Raw genomic sequence first — 20692 nt, forward strand, 5'->3', positions numbered from 1 at the left:
CCAGCCTTACACTAAGAGTTAGGTAATATATACAAATTATTTTCCAGTAGATTACGGTATGTTGCTCTAACATATTCTTTTCATCAGTGCACTGTTAAAACTAATCAAAAACGCTACACATGTATATTCCCTTACAATAGCAGCATATACTACCGCTACCTGCAAAGCTGTCACTCTCAAATGACTTAGTGAATGAAAGGAAATAAAAGCAGAGAAGTAACATCAAGGAGAAATGATAGGTAATTAGAAGATTCATGCAGTTCAGCTCTTTTAATCAGCCAGCCAGCTTGCTAGTAACAAGGGATGGTTTCCGTTGAGGAAGGTCCTGTGGAGTGGGAATGTGGTCGCCAGTAACCTCTGTCTTATCCGGGGTTGCAGCAGGAAGTTGCTTGTTCTTCATTTTTGCTTTAGCCATGTTATAATCCCCAGAATCAAAATATTTTTGCTACAAGGAAAAAAAAAAGAATTTAAAAGTAGAGTTTAAAAGCTTTCATATGCAATTTTGCTGGTTTTTAAGATACATGTGACCCTATACTGTCAATAGAAATTAAGTTAGCAAAAAAAACCAAACAAACAGAAAAACAAACAAAAAAAACAAAAAAACCCCATAAATTAATTAGATGAACAGCTCTCTCTCTTTGTGAGGAGTTCCAGCTAATTCGGTAATGGAGAAGAGAGGCCAGAATCTCTTTTTCAGACTGACATGAACCACTCTGGTTCCAGTAAGAAATCCTCAAAATTGAAATCAATTTTACCAAGTTATCTTGGTAGTAGTCCTAATTTATAGTGAAAAATGTAAAACTTCCATTTTACTAACAGAATAACCAGGCTCCAATTCTTGCTTTTTTGGGGAACAAACCCCTATAATCCATAACTTGCACTACTTTTAATCAAATTAATATATTATTTAGGACCTCCCTGGTGGCGCAAGGGGTTAAGACGCAACCTATGAAGCTGTTTGCAGTCTCTGCAGCACAAGTTCGATCCCTGGCCGACTAGGAAGCAACCCCACATGGTGCAGCAGACCTCTCCTGACTTGCCGCCGCTGCTCCCCTCAGCAATGTACTTCAGTCAATCTGCCTGTTGTTTCCTGCTCTGTCTCTGGTGAATCCTCTCACCCCCCACACCTCTGGCTTGTACCCCAGCTCTTATATGCATAAATAAATCTTAAAAAAAAAAGTGATATTATTTATAGTTGCTGATACTGTGTCATATAAGATAAGGGTTTCTGCAAGGATTTAAATCATTTATTTCAACCAGAACAGTTTGCCAAAAACCAAAATTAAGGTTAAAATATAAATGTAGGTTAACAGAAGAAATAAATTCACTAGAAATCATCACTTAAAATGTACATATCTATTCTAAACCTACATTTTCTACTTAGGATAATAAATATCTTTTTCTTATCCATTACTCTTTATAGAGGAATAAACAATAACCATTTCCTCTATTACTGAAGTAGAAATTGTGATGAGAGCTAAAGATCAATATTAATATAGCTAATTTATGGAGTTAAAAAAAGATGAATTTGCCTTAGGTTATGACTTTGACCTATCATGTTTAGCCTATCTTTATTAAGCACCTGTCATTACAAGAGGCACAGTGTGAGTGCTGGAGAGAGACACAAAGACAACAGTGAAGTCATCTATTATACTTTCTTCAGTACACTAGGTGCTGTAGGTACTTTAAAAAGGGGAACCTAATTCTGGAGTGGGAAAGAATAAATAATGTAGCTACAAGATGAGGGCCTGGACAAAAGGTAAAGGGGGAAGCAAGGAAAGAATTCTGAAACCTCAGGTACATCTCATGTTGCAAATGAAGTAGCTAGAACTCACAGCTTAGAGTAAAATTGTTGAGTGGTCCAGGAAAAGGTCTCACTGGTTGCTCCTTCCAGGTTCTATTCCTTGGTAAGTCAGATTTGGTCCAAGGTTCTAAAGTCAGCTTTTCAGTTGTCGCTATACATTTAACACATTGCGTAATAATAAGAAAACCTGGACCAGAACCTTTCCAAGGCTTCCTGCAACTTCGTTTCTGCATGTTTTAAAATGTGTAGTTAAAAAAAAAAAAAATCTCAGCCCTTCTGATGCACTGTACATTATTATAGAGCTGCTTCTAAAGTCTAAAGGAGAAAAGGCAGCCTGGTCCAATTTCTCAGAATCAAAGCAGGGTGTTGTGAGAAATATAACACCATGCAAGCCATGCAAATCTGCTCCCCCTTCATACTAATGCCAGTTTCTAATGATACTTTATAGCAAGTTCATCACAAAGGAATTTCACTTAACTGTAGATCAGGTTACTCCATTTGGGTAAAAGAATTTATTTATTGTGTCTAGAGACAAAACTATAATCAAGTTTAACAATTATTAACTACTCTAGGTAGAGGAATGAATTAGAGCAATGTTTCTCATATTGGAATACAGACTAAGAAGGTGGCATTTGTTGTCTTTAACAAGAAATTCGATTACCATTTTAAATGTCCTAAGTTTTCAAATGAAAATCTCTGAAAGTTAAAACATTCTAGATCATCTGAATGACAATTTTATAAAAGCCTCCTCCTACACAAATTTAGGGGCCATGCTTATTTATATCAGTATTTATAATTACTGACAGCTATGCAATCACCCAAAGTGACATGATTTAACCTTTTAGGCTGTATTTCTTAAAACTAGATCCTCAGTTTTCTTGGGACCTCTCAAACTCCACAAATTTGAAAAACCATGGGCTCTCTATATATTGCTTCTTCATACACCTCCTAGTTTTGACATATGGTCATTATGTATATCATAATTGTTAAGCATCTAAAAAAGGTGTCAATCTTCCATGCCTCATAATACCACTGAGTTACAGCAGAAAGAAACCTAATACAAATATCTAACCAACCTTCTCAAATGAACAAGAAACTGTTTAAAGTTACTAAGATAACTTACCTGCCTGCTATTATGAGGGGAAAACCAAAACGCAGGAAACTGTAATTCAGAGTTTAAAAAAAACCACTAAATTCTTTTAATATAAGAAATGATAAAGATGAATAACACAACAGCCCAAATATTCGAAGAAGCAATGGGAAAAAGTTTCCTAAACACTACTAATCAATCAAATTCCAAACTGAAATAATAATTTAGTAAATATTATACCATCTATTTCATAATTAAAATTACAACTGATGGGACCATTTCAAAATTATATTTGTTACAAAATACATTCTACCTATAAAGATTCGTTCTACATATGTTCCACATTTTGTCTTTTCTGTTTATCCCAAATTTATGCTCTTTATAATTATGCTTTTAATTGATCACATATTCTTTTTGTTGACATAGTAACTGTTTGCTGCTGAAGAGTGGTGCTGCTTTTAATTATAAAGTTACAACTATTTTCAAACTTAAAACTTTTATTGAGCTATACTCAACTCACCAAATATTCAGAGAACATGAAATTTTATAAACCTTGATTTATACTTTTTCCAAAAACAATTAATGATAATTTTAAATGCTATACATAGCAGAAAGCATTAAGTTTCATTCAACCTCATCAGTAGGTATTATTTTTTTTTTAGTAGGTATTATTTTAAATTGTTTTTCCAATTTAGTTATAAATGTACTATGGTATGATTGTTCTAATTGACATTTCATTTGATTTGTAATATGGATATTTTGTTCTATGTTTAATAACTATTTCCTATCCAAATCTAGGGAAACCTTAATGTTTTTATTGTATATTTCAAGGTTCCTTCAATATATTAGTTACTAATTTTTGTAGTAATTTCCCTACTTAATTACCTCTCATTGAACAGACTTTACATTTTTATGTTATACATCTTCCTTTTCATCCTATTATTTAAAAACTGAATTTTATTCTTTCACGTAAGATAAAAAGCACCATTCTATAATTTGCCACTTAAAAATTAATTTATTAAATCAAGTAATTTGTTAAAATACCTTTTTGTAGAAAGACAAATATTATGTAATCTCACTTCTATGTGAAATCCTAAAATACTGTACTCTTTGAAAACGAGAAAAATGGTGGTTACCAGAGGCTGAGGGATGGAAGAGAGGAGGAAATATTGGCTAAGAGTATAAGCTTTCAATTATAGGATGAGTAAGTTTCAGGGATCTAGTGTACAGCACGGTGACCATAGTTAACAATACTGGACTTTAGACCTACAAGCTGCTGTGAGAGTAAAGCTTTAATGTTCTCACCATAAGAACAAAATGGTAATAATGTGATGTAAAAGATGTGCTAACCTTATTATGGTAAGTAGTTAAGTACTTTCATGACATAGACATGTATCAAATCACACACTGTACACCTTAAATTTACAGTATTATGTGTTGATTTTATTTCAATGAAATAGGGAAAAAGATTCTTTTAGAAATTGGTTTATTTCAGAAAATAATCTATGTATTATAACAGCTTACAACTGCAGCTAACACACATAAAAAACATACATTTATATGTTAACATGCTATGTAAGCAAGCAGCAGAATACCACTTAAAGTATCTATTTAAGCAGAAACATGATTTGGCATGACTTAATAAACAAATCTCTTCCATAAATAAGAGTCCATCTTTCCTTGTATGGTAAACTGATATGTGCTAAAGCTGAAAATGGAGCCTTTTAATTTTTATAAGCAAAAGGGTTGGAAAACTTAAGGAATAAACACGCACCATTATTTCACCCTATCACTACTGAAAAATGATTTCCACTTCATAAAGAATGCCAAGATTAAAAAAAAAATATTTTCAGTGATTTGAACTACTAAGATTACAATGCATAAACTGTATTGACTCTGAAATGTATTATGTAAAGGAGACAGTACCCTATGCTTTAAAAATGTTAATTTAAGCCAAATTCAAAAGTATTTGAAGCCTTGTAATATGTGGAAATCACCTTTAAATGAGGTGAAAGTTTAAAAATAAGGGCAGGACATCACATTCAGCGTAACAGTTATTTTTGGAAAGAAGAAGAAATGAGGTTACATATACACATGGTAGGTTTCAAATATATCTACATTTTCTTTCTTACAAAGATAAAATGGAAGGAAATATGGCAAAATGTTATAATAAATACGGGCGGTAGATATATGGTTTCTATTATAGTTCCCCTTAAATGGGTTGTTAAAGCTCTCCTTTTCCAGAAGCCTGAAATAGCTTATAGTTAGAACTAATGAAGAGATATAGATTCTTTAATATGTATTTACAGAATGAATACAAAACATTGGAAAAACATGTAACATAAACAAACCTGGCAAGGTATATAGCTAAACATGCAGACACTCAATTTACAACCTGCCAGCACAGTGGGTTCATAAGCTTCAAGCATTTGAAAATTACACGAGAACTTACCCCTTTCTGCAATCGTTTCCTTAAGAAATCTGAACCTCCAGGTTTTTGTCCCAGATGAGGATACCTTGCTTTCAATTTTGCTTCTTCAGCTTTCTCTGGACTAGTCACTTTATCTTCCATTTCCTGAAATAATCTTAAATAAATTACTTCTCTATTACAAGTCAGTTATTTAAAATAATTCACCTTTCAATACTTGTATTCTGACTTTAGTTGTCGAAGGCCAACTGATGCAGCATCTGACTAAGAAATCAAGCACAGAAGCTTTTAAAACATCTCCCGTCTTGTTTTTCAGAAGATCCATGTGATAGCTCTATTATAGCTGTGATGCATGTGTAACACCCCACACACTGGATAAAAATATCCAGATAGCTCAGCTCTGAAGTCTTGCTTGCCATTACTTTCCAGTCATGTATAATACATTTATAGTCAGTCACCTTCTATGGAATTCATCAGCTCTTGCCTATATTTAGAGAACCATTTTAATACTGTTAAAATGCTGAAGATCTTTTTGAGCTCCTATTTATCCCAAATCATGTATGTCTGGAAGTTCCTGAGTTTAATAGAAATTACCAGCAGCTGACTTACCAGCACATTTCCCCTGAATTAATCAATACAGAAGATCTTGATATTTATAAAAGGAACATCGTCTTTACATGTGTGTGTTCTTGTTTAATTCCCTACTCCCACATTTAATGACAAATTCACAAAGGGCCCATTCTCCAATGTATTAAAACACATTTTCTGTCTGTCAGTATCTTGAGCCTATTCACTTTTATGTCTTGATATAGTCTACTTTCTTCCCAGGGGTCATATTTAATAGGGAAGCAATATCACTTTATGGCAGGGACTGCAGAAGAATGAATTAAGAAAAATAAAGCCACCCTACAAGTGGAGGTTGGACAATGGCTAGGCACACTTTTCAGCTAATGAACCCATTTCTGCATACCAGCTCAGCAAAAGTATTCCTCTCTGTGTATTTTGATTATTCTAAGCTACATATGGATAGTCAAAAAATGGGAATGTTAAATCTATAAATGCTGTTTTTGTACAGCAAATAGTTTCTCAATCTAGGAACTGAAGAAACAGCTTCATACAATGTTTACATGTATTTTCCTCAAAACTGTATTCACATTTCAAATCAGTTTTGTTCATTTTACTTATTGTCAGTATATCCTTCAACTTGATCAGTTTTCTCAATGTGTCATTACATCTTCTTTCTCATTGCTCGTCTTGGAGAATTTTGAGAATAAAGCTGCTGCTGTCAAACAGACTTTTTTGATGGGGGGGTCTCTCTTATGTGTATGCTCCCTTATGCCTCAATTTTCTACTTTCCTCCTATTAGGCTGCAGTTTCATGTATCTATTTTGATCTTCGCAGTGGTGACATCATTCAAGCATTTCATGTACACAAAATTCAACTATGTGTGCTCAGTAAGAGACAGACTTTAAATAGTGTGATTCTGTCAGCCATTCCTTTCAAAAAGGGTATACCCTTATACAGTGTAACAGATCTGTTATGCAAATCTGTTTCCAAGATGGCCTCGGTCCCTGGTAACTTTCCAAATGTAATCATAGCAACATGCTAACTGTCATTCTAGTATTTAAAACAAAATTTTAAAACAAAAATTACCATCTAACCTGGTACATAACTGAATCAGTGCAATCATCTGTTCAAACACTGGACAAAAGTAGCTACTTACCCTACTGAGAACTGAAAGTGCAGTGCCCAATATAATCATGATGAGATTTTTTATGTTAGTTGTATGCAATTTTGCCTCATTTTAAGATATGGTGACAGTGAACTCACTTATTAAAGTGGAAAAATAATGTAAATCTAAGGTGAGCAGTTTAGAAAAGTGAGCTGGATACACCAAACAGTTCTCTGTGGGTCAGGCTTCAAATGGAAGCATCTACCTATAGCTTGAGAATATTTATAGAGCTGCAGGTTCAGAAGAACTGGAAGAGGAACCTATCCATACTTTTGGGTTCCCCTATATTGCAGCTGTTTTTAAAATCGGTTGACTTGTATTTCTACATCAAAGGACTCCAACTTGATTATAGCCTTTCAGTCCCAGCACTTTCAAATTAAAGGATGTTAATGTCCTATCCAGCCTTTCATGAGACTGAAAAATAAGAGCTCTGTACACGTCGCTTTGTTTGATTTGAATGATTAGTTCTCTAAGAGTCCTCAAATTTTTTGATATAGGGTAGCAACTTTTCAGTTTCCAGTATCATTGTAGGTTTCTCCCATTTTGTAAACAAAGGGAAGAGAGATGTTCACAATTTGCCATCTTATCTGGCTTTCCTTATTTTCTTATATAAAGAATATGTTCATGTATATATTTGTATATAACATTAAGCATGTTCAAATCAGTTAAAATTGTTTACTATAGAAAAAAGTTTGGGACAAAAAAGTACCTACAGCTGAAAACATTTAGGTTGACAATGGATTGACAATGTGTCTTAGGGAAACAAACCAGTTCTTGAGCAATTTAACCAAATACATAACACAATGCCAAGTCTCTACTGGTTGGAACTTCTTAGGAGATTCAGATTTTCAGCTACATTTAACACCAAAAGAGGAAAAACATATGACTAAAGCTTCATTTTTTAAAGGTTGCAAATATCATCAAAACTCCCACAATATTTTTTATGGATCAAACAGAAACATGCTTAATCTTTTGCAGATGCAGACAATTTTAGGACCTTACAGGTAAGTGAGCTCAAATGATTGGACATCCACTAATGTTCTGTCAGAGCTACAGATCTGCTTGTGGAGTATAAATAACATGTCAGGTGGTAGACTGTGGTCACTGGCATTCAGTCCACAGTTACCCTTCTCTAAACACTCTCCTGAAAAGCCAGAAGGCTGAAACTCATTTCCCACACTTGAAATGGCACCTACACTGGATAAAAAGTCACAGAAAGAACCTATTATGTTCCGGGTAATGTCACCAACAATGTGCAGACAGCAACATCCCCTGGAGGGAGGAGCTGTTAATGTCTATTGCAGCAACTACTAAGTGGAGGTAGAGAATGCTGAGCTCAGGATAGTGCTCATCTTGGCAGGATCAACAGCTTTCTGCATTCCCTCACTCCTGGAAACACACCTTCTCCTTCTTGCCCCTCTATCTTTTCCAGTAATCTGTAACCTAATTCCCTAAATCACATCCCAATTTGTTTGAAATATACAGTGGCTTCTATTAACCACACATGACACTGATAAAAAACCAGGTAAGGTAAGTCATTTTTCCTATAGTCATGTTAAAAAAATGCAAAAAAAAAAAAAAGCATAATGTGCTATGATGGGGAGCTATGGGTGCCTTGGTGGTGAGCGTGTTAACACATCTAAAGGGTGTGATCCTAAGCCTCTAAATCATATACAATGCTGTAAACCAATGCTATCTCAAAAAATAAAAAAATCAAGCCAAAAAAACTTTAAAAAATGCTAAAAGGGACACAGATTTTGATGTGATCGCAGGTTTCTGGATATCCTTCAAAGGAATTCCTAAACAATTATTTCATATAGAATGAAAGTAAATTCGAGGGCCTCCCTGGTGGCGCAAGGGGTTAAACACAGCACTATGAAGCTACCGGCAGCCTCTGCAGCACCAATTTGATCCCAGCTGGCCAGGGAGCTACCCGTGTGGCGCAGCTGACCTCTTGTGCCTCGCCCACTGCTCCCTTCAGCAGTGTATTTCAGTCTGCTTGTTCTGCTCCCCACTCTGTCTCTGGTAAATCCTCTCACCCTTCAAACTTCTGACCTGTACCCCAGCTCTTGTATACATAAGTAAATCTTTAAAAAAAAAAAAAAAAGGAAAATAAGGGCCTCCCCGGTGGCGCAGCAGTTGAGCGCTGGGTTGCGAGGCTGCCGGCGACCGCTGCGGCGCCGGTTCGATCCCCGGCTGCTCCCCCGCCACCAGAGGAGGGTCCCACATGGCGCGCAGAACTCTCCTGCCGCCCGCTGCTCCCCTCAGCAGTGTACTTCGGTCCTTCTGCCTGCTCTGCTCCCCGCTCTGGCTCTGGTGAATTCTCTCACCCTCCCGCGCTTCTGACTGTACCCAGTGCATGTATAAACAAAACAAACAAACAAATTAAAAAAAAAAAAAAGGAAAATAAGTTCTAAGAAAGGTTTGAGATAACAGAAGAAAACAGCAAAGAAATTGGTGCATGTATATTAACAAGTAGCTTTTCTAACTTTAATGTCTTAATATGTGAGATTATAGAAGAACAAAAATACCATATAATAGTATTTTTAGAGCTTAAGTGTTCCATGATCCAAAATAACTTTCACTGTATACTCTATACGTAACACAGGTCTAGTATTTATTAGCTAGGCACTTGTATTTTTGGTAAACTATTCTGTGGGAATACATCAGATAGCCTTTCTGTATGTAAATAGGACATAAGGTATAAAAACATACATATAAAAAAAGGGCATTCAAATAATTAAGGATTTTGTAGTCTGTTATGAACGGGTATGGTCTGAATGATAGATGCCATTTTTCAACCCTCAGCAGAGAAGTTATATGGTGACATCAGCGATAAAAACCCAAGCACCACTCTAAGCAAACTTTCTTCTATCTGTTCAGCAACATGCTCATTGATGCACTCACTGACTGATAAGTTGAAAAGATTAATGTAAGTCAACAAATCCTCCAAGATATTGCCAGGAAGGTACCAAGATTGTTATCAACCCCTATGGAAAAACACTGTTGTTCTATTAAGTTCTTATTGCTTATCCAGACCCTGGAATTTAATGGGTTCAATAAAAATCTACCTATGGGCAAAACAATGTTTTCCAGTAGTTTCAATTATCCTAAGCAACTTTCTAAACAGCTAATTGTTTTTCATATTCTATAAGACATGGGTTCAGGAACAGAAGTTGGTAATTATTTAAGTCTTGCAGAGGTTATGTCCAGCAAATTGCTAACATAGCAAACTGCTAAAATAGCAAGAAACACTTGAAAACTTTTCTGAGGTTTACTTCTAGATGCCTAGTCAAAGGTTGTACACAAATCCAACAAGCACATCACACTCTTAAAACACCCTTAAGCTGGAGTAGGATCAAAACATGGGTTTTGATGGTGCATGGGTGAAGTGGTGGTAGGAATCTCACCTCACCGGGACTATAACCGAGATGAGAAAGCATACACTGTATAAAAATGAAGAACGACGTAAAAAATATGTAAAATAAAAATATAGTAAAAAAATAAAACAGAAAAAATAAATGAAACACCCTTAAGCCTTAGCCACCAATGGTAGTATCAAACAGCACCAGAAAAAGCCAGAAACTGAAATTTTTTAAAACTGAGAAAGAAGAAAGCAATTTATATGACTCTTTACTGAAGATACATAGAAGTAATTTAAATAGTTCTCTTCTTTCCACTACTCACAAAAGCATACAAAAACCAGATTTTAGTTGAGCACCTTATTACATTTCAAGAATTTTGCAATAAAATCTCTAGAAAACCTGCTACTGGAGATTTTAAAAAACATCAACACAAAAGCAACAATATATCTGGGAACACACCTCTTGTCTTAAGAGGGCCCAAGTCAAGATTTGTACACTAACATGGCCCATCTTTTTTTTTAAAGATTTATTTATTTATGCATACAAGAGCTGGGTACAGGCCAGAGATGCAGGGGGGTGAGAGGATTCACCAGAGACAGAGCAGGGAACAGAACAGGCAGATTGACTGAAATACACTGCTGAGGGAAGCAGCGGGCAAGTCAGGAGAGGTCTGCTTCGCCATGTGGGTTGCTCCCTGACCGGCTGGGATAGAACTCCTGCTTGGGATAGAACTCCTGCTGCAGAGGCTGAGGATTGCTACATAGTTTGGTGCTTAACCCCTTGTGCCACCAGGGAGGCCCTGGCCTCTCTTTTCATTTTATTTATTTATTTTTAAAGATTTATTTATTTATTTGTACAAGCGCTGGGTACAGTCAGAAGCACGGGAGGGTGAGAGAATTCACCAGAGCCAGAGCGGGGAGCAGAGCAGGCAGAAGGACCAAAGTACACTGCTGAGGGGGGCAGCGGGCGGCAGGAGAGGTCTGCACGCCATGTGGGACCTTCCTCCAGTGGCTGGGGAGCAGCCGGGATCGGCTCTGCAGAGGCTGCAGGCAGCTTCGCAACCCAGCGCTCAACCGCTGCGCCACTGGGGAGGCCCATGGCCTCTCTTTTTAAACTGCAGTCTAGCATTGCCAGTTGTACTGGAATCAGAGTTTGGCAATGGTTTCAACAGAAAAGTTCTGAGGAAAATATATTTAAACAACTTTTTCTGAACAATGCATGTACTATGTTTTGTAATATGTGAGAAAAGGTAAATAAATACAGAAGGATACCTGAGCTTAAGATGCTCACCATGAAAATAGAATTAACTGTTTTAAGTCTCCATACGCTTCTTCTCACCTCCAGGATGAGAGTGCTTAAGCTCAGCGTTATACAACTGCAATTCAGATGATAGATCCCAGAAGCCTGTGCTCATTTTTTTAAAAAGTGTTCTGCTTTCACTTCAGCGATAATTCAAGAGAAAGACAGACGCATATTCTAGGGCACCTGAACTGCCATCTCATGTGTAAGTAAATGTTTTTGATTTCTGTGTCTGAGCTTTCATTTGTTAAAAACTCAGCAGTACTATACCAACTGTCCAGGACCAGAAAAGAATGGCGATGAATTAAAAATGTAAATAATGTATACAGAACTCCAGTGTCATTTAAAAAGAAGAACTGAATGGTATAGGGGTTTAACTCGCCAAACTCAAAACCTCCTATACTTTACCAACTACTACCATAGTCACAAATCACTGAAAATTTAGTTACAGCAAAACAGCATGCCATTCTGAATAATTTAGACTGCTTTTATTTATTTTAGTTCTACAGGGCATAAGATAGTTTATGCTTCTTTTTATGTATGTATATATGTAATGAACATGCCAATTTAAAAAAGTCTATACAGTTCTCTTCACAAGAGTACACACACGTCTCAAGAGAAACAGTGAGCTCTTATTCCATGTACAGCTTGCCTCTTTACCTTAATTTTTCATAGGCAATAGGCCAGGGTACCTTAAAACTGTAAAGTATTTAAGTTAAACACCTGGCTTTAATTGAAAGATCAATTGAAATAGACAATAACCCCATTTTTTTTTTAATTTTATAAACTTTTTGACTTTTATTTTTTTTTATAAATTTTATTGTTATATTCCCCATACAATTGCAGCCCCCCCATTCTGACCCCAATCCCTCCCCTCCCGCCCCCGCCCCCCTAAAAGTGTCTCTGGTTCATAGTTTTTTGTTGATTTTCACTTTCTTATATTCATTTTCCTGGTCCCTTATTTAAGTTTTCTAGATTCCTGCTATGAGTGAGACCATCCGGTATTTTTCTTTTTCTTTTTGGCTTACAATAACCCCATTTTTAGGTCATCTTACTATTCTTACATATGAAATAAGTGATTTGGCCCAGGAAAACACAGAAATGACTATGCACATTTCCCTCATGTTAAGGAATCATAGTATCCAAGCTAGGAGCACTTAGCATCTAAAGTCAGCCCTACATCCAAGTGACTTTATGAACAACACACTTAGTGCTATTGACAGCAGCCCTAAAAACAAAGATCCTGAAATAAAATTTTAATGTAAACCCTTATAAAGAGAAAACACTGAACATATTCTTAATGTTGCTGAGACATTAGGCTGTTCCAAATAAAAGCATTCACACTGTAGAAATCAACATTTTATACTAACAAATAAAAACATACATACTAACAAATAAAAATTACATAGCCTATTATTGTGCATCAGAAATCAAGAATGAAGCTGATTTCTGTATTTAGGACAAGAACTGCAGAGACAAGTTTGCTATTTTTTCTGGGTTCCTAAATATCAAGCAATTATGAACACTGATAAATATTTTAAAAGTCAGTAACATCCAATATTAATGTTAGGATTTTAACACTTAAAACTATATATTTTTGCCCCCAAAATCCACTGAAAAATATCCAAATAGTTTTTATTGGAATATTCCCAGACACTGTAGAAACTTGGCCTACTACTAATGCTACTGCCATCCCTCCCTCCCTCCAGTTATTTTGCAAGTAGGTGGTTCTATTATAACACAACTAATCAACTCAGGAAAAGTTTAAATGGCCAAGAACAAATGGACTGGTTTAGACAGTGATCAAATTTCTAACCTAAGAGCAGAAACCCTTAAAAATAGAAGCATGACACCAAATCCCATTCACGATAATGCTGTCTGATTTTTTTCAGAAAAGCGTTGGTTAACTCTCCATAAACAATTTGGGAGCCACCATATCATGGACCTCGACCCAGAAGGTCAAGGCAGCAGAAAGGGCAAGCACCATTCTTGACAAAACGTAAAGATTTTGTACTTGTAATTCGAATCATACTGGTTACTGCCCTATTTCCCTACATCAGAAAGCTACGACTCTTACAGAATATCCCTACGTTTCTAAGAAAAACCTTGCCCACCAAGTAAAATTGTCAAATTTCAATCTTTTGATTTTTAGTCACTCCCTTAGGTGACTCGCACTAGCTCACATTTTTGAGCACACAACGCCTCATATAAGCCTCAACACCCATATGAAGTAAATACTCTTTATCTTCATTTTACAGATGAGACTGAAGCTTAAAATGTCAACGAAATGACCAAGGGTAAATGCAAACAAGGACTGGAATCCAACTGCAACCTGTGGTCCAACTCGGCGCTCAACCCTGAGCTAGCGCCTCTGGAGCGGACAGCAGGCAGACAATACAAGCAGTTGGAGCTCAGTTCGTTCTTCACGAAATAAATGTTAGGGGGGAAAAGAATGTCCTAAAGCTAATTCCATACAGGCTTTGTGGACTCCATCCCCACCCCAGGCCAAAGCCAAAGACTCTGGGAACTCCAAATCCCATCACCACCAAAGAGAAGGTGGCTGGGACCTGAGGGTGGGGTTAAGCAGCCAGGTTGGTATAAAGCCAGACACGTGGGCTTTGGAGGGGTCCCCCATTTTGGCTCTCTGCCAGCTCACAGCGTCCAGCCAGCTCTGAGGGAGCCTTTGGGTTTCCAGGTCGGCGGATGGGGTAGGACGCATTAAAGACTTCATTTCCCTATTTTCTCCCTGAGTTGTGCATTTTCCTTATATCCTTTTCCCTTGTAAATAAACCTTTTATTAACCTTTCGTGTGTGCCTGCAGTGGAGTGTTAATAAGTCCCTTGTAAGCGCGCGGGTAAGGACCCACAGCCAGGAACCCGTTCAATATCGGGGCTGCCCTATAACAGCAACAGAAAACTTCCAACACGCAGAGTGCAGTTCACAGTGTAACTTCGGCTTCATGCAAACGGCTGGGTCCTGTCACGAGTAGCAATTAAGGAAAAACGAGGCTTTGGACGCAGGGAACGTTACAAGTCCCACCACGCTGCTCTACCCACACGCCCACTGCGGGCTTCCGATCCCGGCGAGTCTTCGCCTTCGCGGCCGCGGCGGATTGGCGCCGCCCGGGCTCGGTAGCGGCGCTGCGGCGTGAAATCGGACGCGCCCCTCCGCACGCGGTGGAGCAGGCGGCCCCCCAGGCCGGCTCCGGGCCTTCCGCGCCCCTTCCCCCTCCGCGGCCCGCGCCCCGCGCACACCCACCTTCTGCTCCTCCGCGGAGGCAGCTTCGGGGACTTCCGCGGACATCCTGCTCCCTCTGAAGACGAGACGCCGGGAAAAGATGCGATTACCGGGTGGCCGAGGCCGCCCGGCCGCCGCGCCGCCTCAGGCCCACCCGCCCCCCGGCCCTCCGAGCCCCCGCCCGGGCCGCCTGCGCCCGCGAAAATGGCCGCCGCCTTATGACGACACGGAGTCTCGCGCCGCTTGGCGGGCGTCGACTCCCGCCCGCCGGAGCCCGGCCGCCCCTCCCGCTCGCGCCCCTGCTTACCTTCCCCCGCTCCTCCAGCGCCGCAACGCCCAAGCACTTCCGGTTCTCCGTCAAAGATCGCGGGTTCTCCTTACCTCACATCCGCTTGCCCAATGCTTCCTGGGACTTGTAGTTTATAAGCGAAAATCTCCAGGGCTTTTTTGGTCTTGCAAGGGTCTCTTTTGTTCCAGGAGTCTTACTATTTCTGCCTCCGTGGACTCAACCTAGACCCATGGGGCGCGCTCAAAAGCGTTGTGCTGCCTTGTTCCACAAGTCTGGACCCCATCTGCCTAACCCCATTTTGTTTTTCAGCCCCCAATCCTACATCATTGCCTAAGGAAAACTTTTCCTGAGCTCCCATTACTAGGACAGATACTTCTTGATTCCTATCACAGTTCTCTTGTTTTTCAACAACGCACACTGTTATCTAATTAGACAATATTTTTAATTATTAATATCACCTTTTCTGCTCAGATAATTTTGTGAACATTTTAAAAATGTTCTGAGAATGACCCCACCCTGCTCTAGCAGAACAAAGCAACCTAGAAAGGATTGGTGTGGAGGAGAGACAAGTTTCTCACAGGCAGGAAACTTTACTGCACCCCTGGGCAAAGTTCAGGGACCCAAGGTGGGGGTGGGGGTCAGTGAAGTCGAGACCTTTGCCAGGGGGAGGCAGACTTTTATAGGGTTGTTACAGGGAGAGGGGCAGCCCAGACTCACAAACCTGCCTGCTCTAAATGGGTTCTGCCATCCACCGCATGAACACAAAACATATGAGACTTTAATGGGAAGGAACTTTAATACAATTAGGAAACAATACAGGAAAGGCAAAGAACACAGTTTCTAAATCAAGCACCCAAAGTTACCTGTCCCCTCCTGGGTAAAAGTCCACCCATGCAGGACTGGCCCAGAACAAGGCCCCAAAGCCTGCCACAAGTCTAAAGCATCTTCCAGTGGGGACCCACACAAAAGGATCAGAAACAACCAGACAAGTCTGTAAGGAAAAGAGCAAAATCAAAATCAAGACAAAACTGCCATTGTCAGCTCCCCGCAGGTCTCTCACCCACATCTGTGTCACCCCGTCCACGACCAAAAGGCAAGTATAGTTTCTTCATGTGTCTCTCGGCACCACGTGCCTCCTCCAGGTCTCCTTCTGGCTCCATCCTGCTTCCTTCTTTCTTAGTCTCCTCTGCAGCTTTTTCTCTCCCTGGTCAGCTCCACCCTCCCTTGGGTGGGGCAGGAAACCTGGAACCTCCCCCTTTCCTGGGGACCACCCTGTTACAGGGTGAGAAGGTCAGGTGGGAAACTGGGTTTGTAGGGCAGGAAAAGGTTTATTGTCTGATTTTTTTCTAGATGGGCTTCTGCATTCCTGCCCCCTGCATCGACTTTTCATACCAGCCTTTTGTTGATAGGAAAAGGGGTGACAGCTCTTTCTTTGGCTACTTCCTGCTGGAAGGGGGCAAAGACCAGGGGAACTCAGACCTGGTTATGCCGGTCTTCTGCAGGCCTGCAAGAATATGGGTGGAGAAGTTGCTTAAAGGTGGAACAAGACATTTCCTGAATGTGAGCCTGTATGAATTTTAGGAGGCAAGGAGCAAAAAGAAAAAATAAGGTTGTCATTAGTATTGGCCCCAAGAGTAGAAGGAGCCATGAGACTATAGGATTTTGAAACCATGTCAGCGGAGACTTGGAGCCCCCGGTTTCCCTTCCCATGTCTTTGTGGAGCTTCATTACGGCTTCCACATTTTGTTCTACAATCCCTGATTCACTGATATAACAACATTCTTCCCTGAGGAACAGGCAGGTACCCTCCCCCTTATCAGCCATTAACAAGTCCAGAGCCCGCCAGTTTTGGAGAGTGACCTGTGCCAGGGAGGTGAGCTGTCTTTGTAATGATGCTAAAGACACATAGGATTGTTCTAAGGAGATATCTAGTCATTCATAAAAATCCTGGGCAGAAATAAGGCTGTGTCCCAGGGCCCCACCTGCCACACCTATGGCCTCAATCGATGACACCAGGCTGATCCCAACCATGATTGGAAGAAAGGCCGCCCACTTAGTCCAGTGTGATGAGAGTAACCACCCTAGCTCAGACCGTCCGTAGAGTTAACTGTGGGGCCATCAGAACTTGGATACATGGGCCTGGAGTGGAAGAATGAATACACCGAGAGAGCCATTGCACCAGAAAAAGGTTCCCCTTGTTGTTTGGAGCGCAGAAGTAACCGAAATGTTAGAAGTGCAGGAATGAAAGCTGACAAGGGCGTCAGTATGATAGCAGGGGTAGCTGTGATTGGCATCCCGCGTTTGATCATAGGTAAAGCAGAGGAAAGGTTAGTACATGGTGCTTACTGAGCCAAGTTTGAGTTATTGAGATTTGTGCAGAACAGCCAGCTAGGGGGCAGTCCGCTGTGCCCACCCAGTGGGTGGTCTCGGTAGACCCTGAGACATAGGTCTCCCTAACTTTGAATTTCCATAGATAGGACACAGGGCTAGGGGAGATTTTGACAAGAAATGTGCATCCTAGTAGGACCCAGGTTATGACATACATACAGTTTGTTTTCGGGGGCATGTTTGACCCGTGATAGATGGTGCCAGGAGGGGTCTCCCAGAAGCTCTACCACTGTAGGCGTGGTGAGAATGACCGTGTGCAGACCGGTCCACCAAGGCCGCAGTAGCTTTGGTTGAAGTGATTTGAGCGGGACTTGGTCTCCTGGATGCAGGGATGGGGAAGGTCGAGAAGGTCGCAATCCAAGGCAGGACTGGGTAAGTACCGGTCTGCATGTTCCCGGAGCGGTTGCAGAGCTCTAACAGTTTAGTCAGGTGATCCTTGATTAGCCCATTGGCGCGCTCCACTTTCCCTGAGGATTGTGGGTGGTAGGGAATGTGAAGCTACAGGTGATACCAGAGCCAAGGAGACCTGTTGCGTAATCTTTGAGATAAAAGCTGGACCATTGTCAGATTGGAGAGAGGTGGGGAAGGCCAAAGCTTGGGATAATGTGGTTAAAAGGGCTTCAGTTACCACCTGAGCCGTTTCTCTAGCTGCAGGGAAGGCCTTGACCCAACCTGTCATTTTATCAACCATTGTTAGCAGATATTTAACTTTTTTGTGAGTAGGGAGGTGAGTAAAAGCAACCTGCCAGTCCTGTCCCGGTAAGTGTCCACGCAGTTGATGAGCTGCAAAAGAAGGTGGGCGAACTCCCCTTTGAGGTGACACGCGAGCACAGGTTTGACAACGGGAACATATCCACCAGACTTTTGCATCAAGGAGGGGTGGAAGAAGAGTGGACTGAGGAATTGGGTCAGTGGCATGGCCTGATGTGGAGAGTATCATGGATTTGTTGAATGACCAAGTCCACCTGTTTGTCAGGTAAGGCCAGCTTGTTATTTACCATAATCGAGCCTTGGGCTATTTCGGTTCCTCCTTTTGACTTCAGGAATTGGCGTTCATTAGGCTCATAAGTCGGGTGATGGAGAGGTCCAATAGAAAGAGAAGGATATTTCTGAGTGAAAGGAAGGCCCTGTGGGCCTCCCCGGGGGATTGGAGAGGTCCTTCGGGGGAGGTTTTTGCTGCATCATATAGTGGCTTGGCTGGGAAAGCAAAATTAGGGATCCAAGGATGGAAGAAACCAACCAAACCTAGGAGGAAAGGATCTGTTCTGCAGATTCAGGGGAGGGAAGTTCACAAATGGCCTGTTTGTGGTCCACTGTCAGCTGTTTGGAGGAAGGATTAGTCGAAGACCTAGATAGACGACTGTGGGAACTGAAAATTGGGCTTTGGATGGGGAGACGGTATCCTTTGGAGCATAGGAAGTTGGGGAGTTGTGCAGTGTGTTGCTGAGACAGTGGCAGAGAAGGACGGCAGAGGAGGAGTCAGCAACACACTGGAGGAGAGTGCTGGGTGGAGTAAGACATGACGAGAGATCACTAGCTCATGCCTGACCAAACAGATGAGGGCCGTTCCGGACACCCTGAGGCAGGACTGTCCCGGCCAGTTGCTGGGACGTGTGTGTCTGGATCTTCCCAAGCAAAAGCAAATAGGAAGTAACATTGAGGATCCAGAGGGATGGTGAAAAAAGCATCTTTGAGGTCAAGTAAGGAGAAGTGTGCGGTAGAAGACGGCATATGAGATAGCAGGGTGTAGGGGTTGGCACTAGGGGGTGGACAGGCACCACCACCTCATTGATGAGGCGAAGGTCTTGAACTAGGCGATAAGAACCGTCAGGCTTTTTACCGGGGAGAATGGGAGCATCACAGGGCGAGCTGATAGGAGTAAGGAGTCCCTTTCCCAGGAGTTGCTGGATGGTGGGTTTGAGACTGATGGTGAGGGAGATTGGAAACTGGGGGCGAGAGGGAAAAGAGGCGAATGAGGACCGGGATGTGATGGGTGGCAACAGTTGGGGGAGAGACATCCCACACTTGTGGGTTAACTAGGTCTTGGCGGTAGAGGGGTGCCCTGGGTTTAGGGATCGCAGTCAGGTAGCAAGGGGAGGATGAAAGCTTCTGCCGGGTCAGGAGACCATGAGATGGCGGCTCCCACTTCGGCCAGCAGACCCCGTCCTAATAGAGGGGTGGGGCACGTGGGCATGACTAGGAAAGAGTGGACCAGAAGGAAGGCAGTCAACGCCCCCATGTCAGCCAGAAAGGAGATGGACTTACCTGCTACCTTGACCGTTACCCTGGGCTCCTTGAAGGTTATCAGAGTGGAAGAGTCTGGGCCTCTTCAGTCCTCAGCCGCCAAACCCAAGACCGCCGGTGGCAGGGTTGCAGGGGCCGGAAGGACTGTCCCCCCATGACTAGGCACCGTGGGTAGGGCAGGAAAAGGTTTGCAGGGTGGGAAAAGTTTTATTCTGATTTTTTTCTATATGGGCTTCCTGCCCCTGGTGGGCTTCGCATTCCTGCCACCTGCATTGACCTTTCACCTATCACTTTTTCCGGCCACCTTTTTCCTAAAATTCCTAGAAGAGATTTTTGGATGGGTAGACAGTGTCACCAGAACTGTATCTCTTTTCAAGACAAAGACAGCCTAATTCCTAAAACAATTTAAGTTTTTCAAGTTAAGTCGATATAGCCATTTAATTCTTTGTTTTGTTTTTGGTAATCAAGGAGGTTTCTAATATGAGATGGAAGCTGAAGTCCTTACATGTTCTAATAACTATCCCATTTCAATCGTTTTAAAACCTCTAAAGCCCAAGTTTGGAAGCATCTTAAAGACACGCACAGAAAATTCAAATGGCTTTGCAAAGTCCTGGTTTCTGTTTGACCTCACAGAGGAGGCCTGGTCCTAGGAAAGATAAAAGATACCTTCCATTTGGGGTGTGAGAAGGACAGAAGAGACCGATTAAGATCTTACTTTGCAGTTTGTTCAATTTCTTATCAGAAATTTGACAAGGAATATCATTTACAGAAACCTACTATGTATTTTTTGATGACTAAATTGATTATTTTAAATAA

The 20692-nt window shown here is 41.0% G+C and overlaps 1 protein-coding gene across 1 annotated transcript; it reads right to left on the reverse strand.

The window, feature by feature from the left end:
* Positions 1-274: 274 nt before the first annotated feature.
* Positions 275-15021, reverse strand: ARPP19 (cAMP regulated phosphoprotein 19; the record flags this gene model as incomplete). Its single annotated transcript, XM_084240721.1, has 3 exons — positions 275-445; positions 5347-5469; positions 14977-15021. The coding sequence occupies 3 exons, from the start codon at positions 15019-15021 to the stop codon at positions 275-277; spliced, it is 339 nt and encodes a 112-aa protein (XP_084096847.1).
* Between the last annotated feature and the right edge of the window lie 5671 nt (positions 15022-20692).

Source organism: Talpa europaea, assembly GCF_964194135.1.
Source record: "Talpa europaea genome assembly, chromosome: 8".
NCBI lineage: Eukaryota > Metazoa > Chordata > Mammalia > Eulipotyphla > Talpidae > Talpa > Talpa europaea.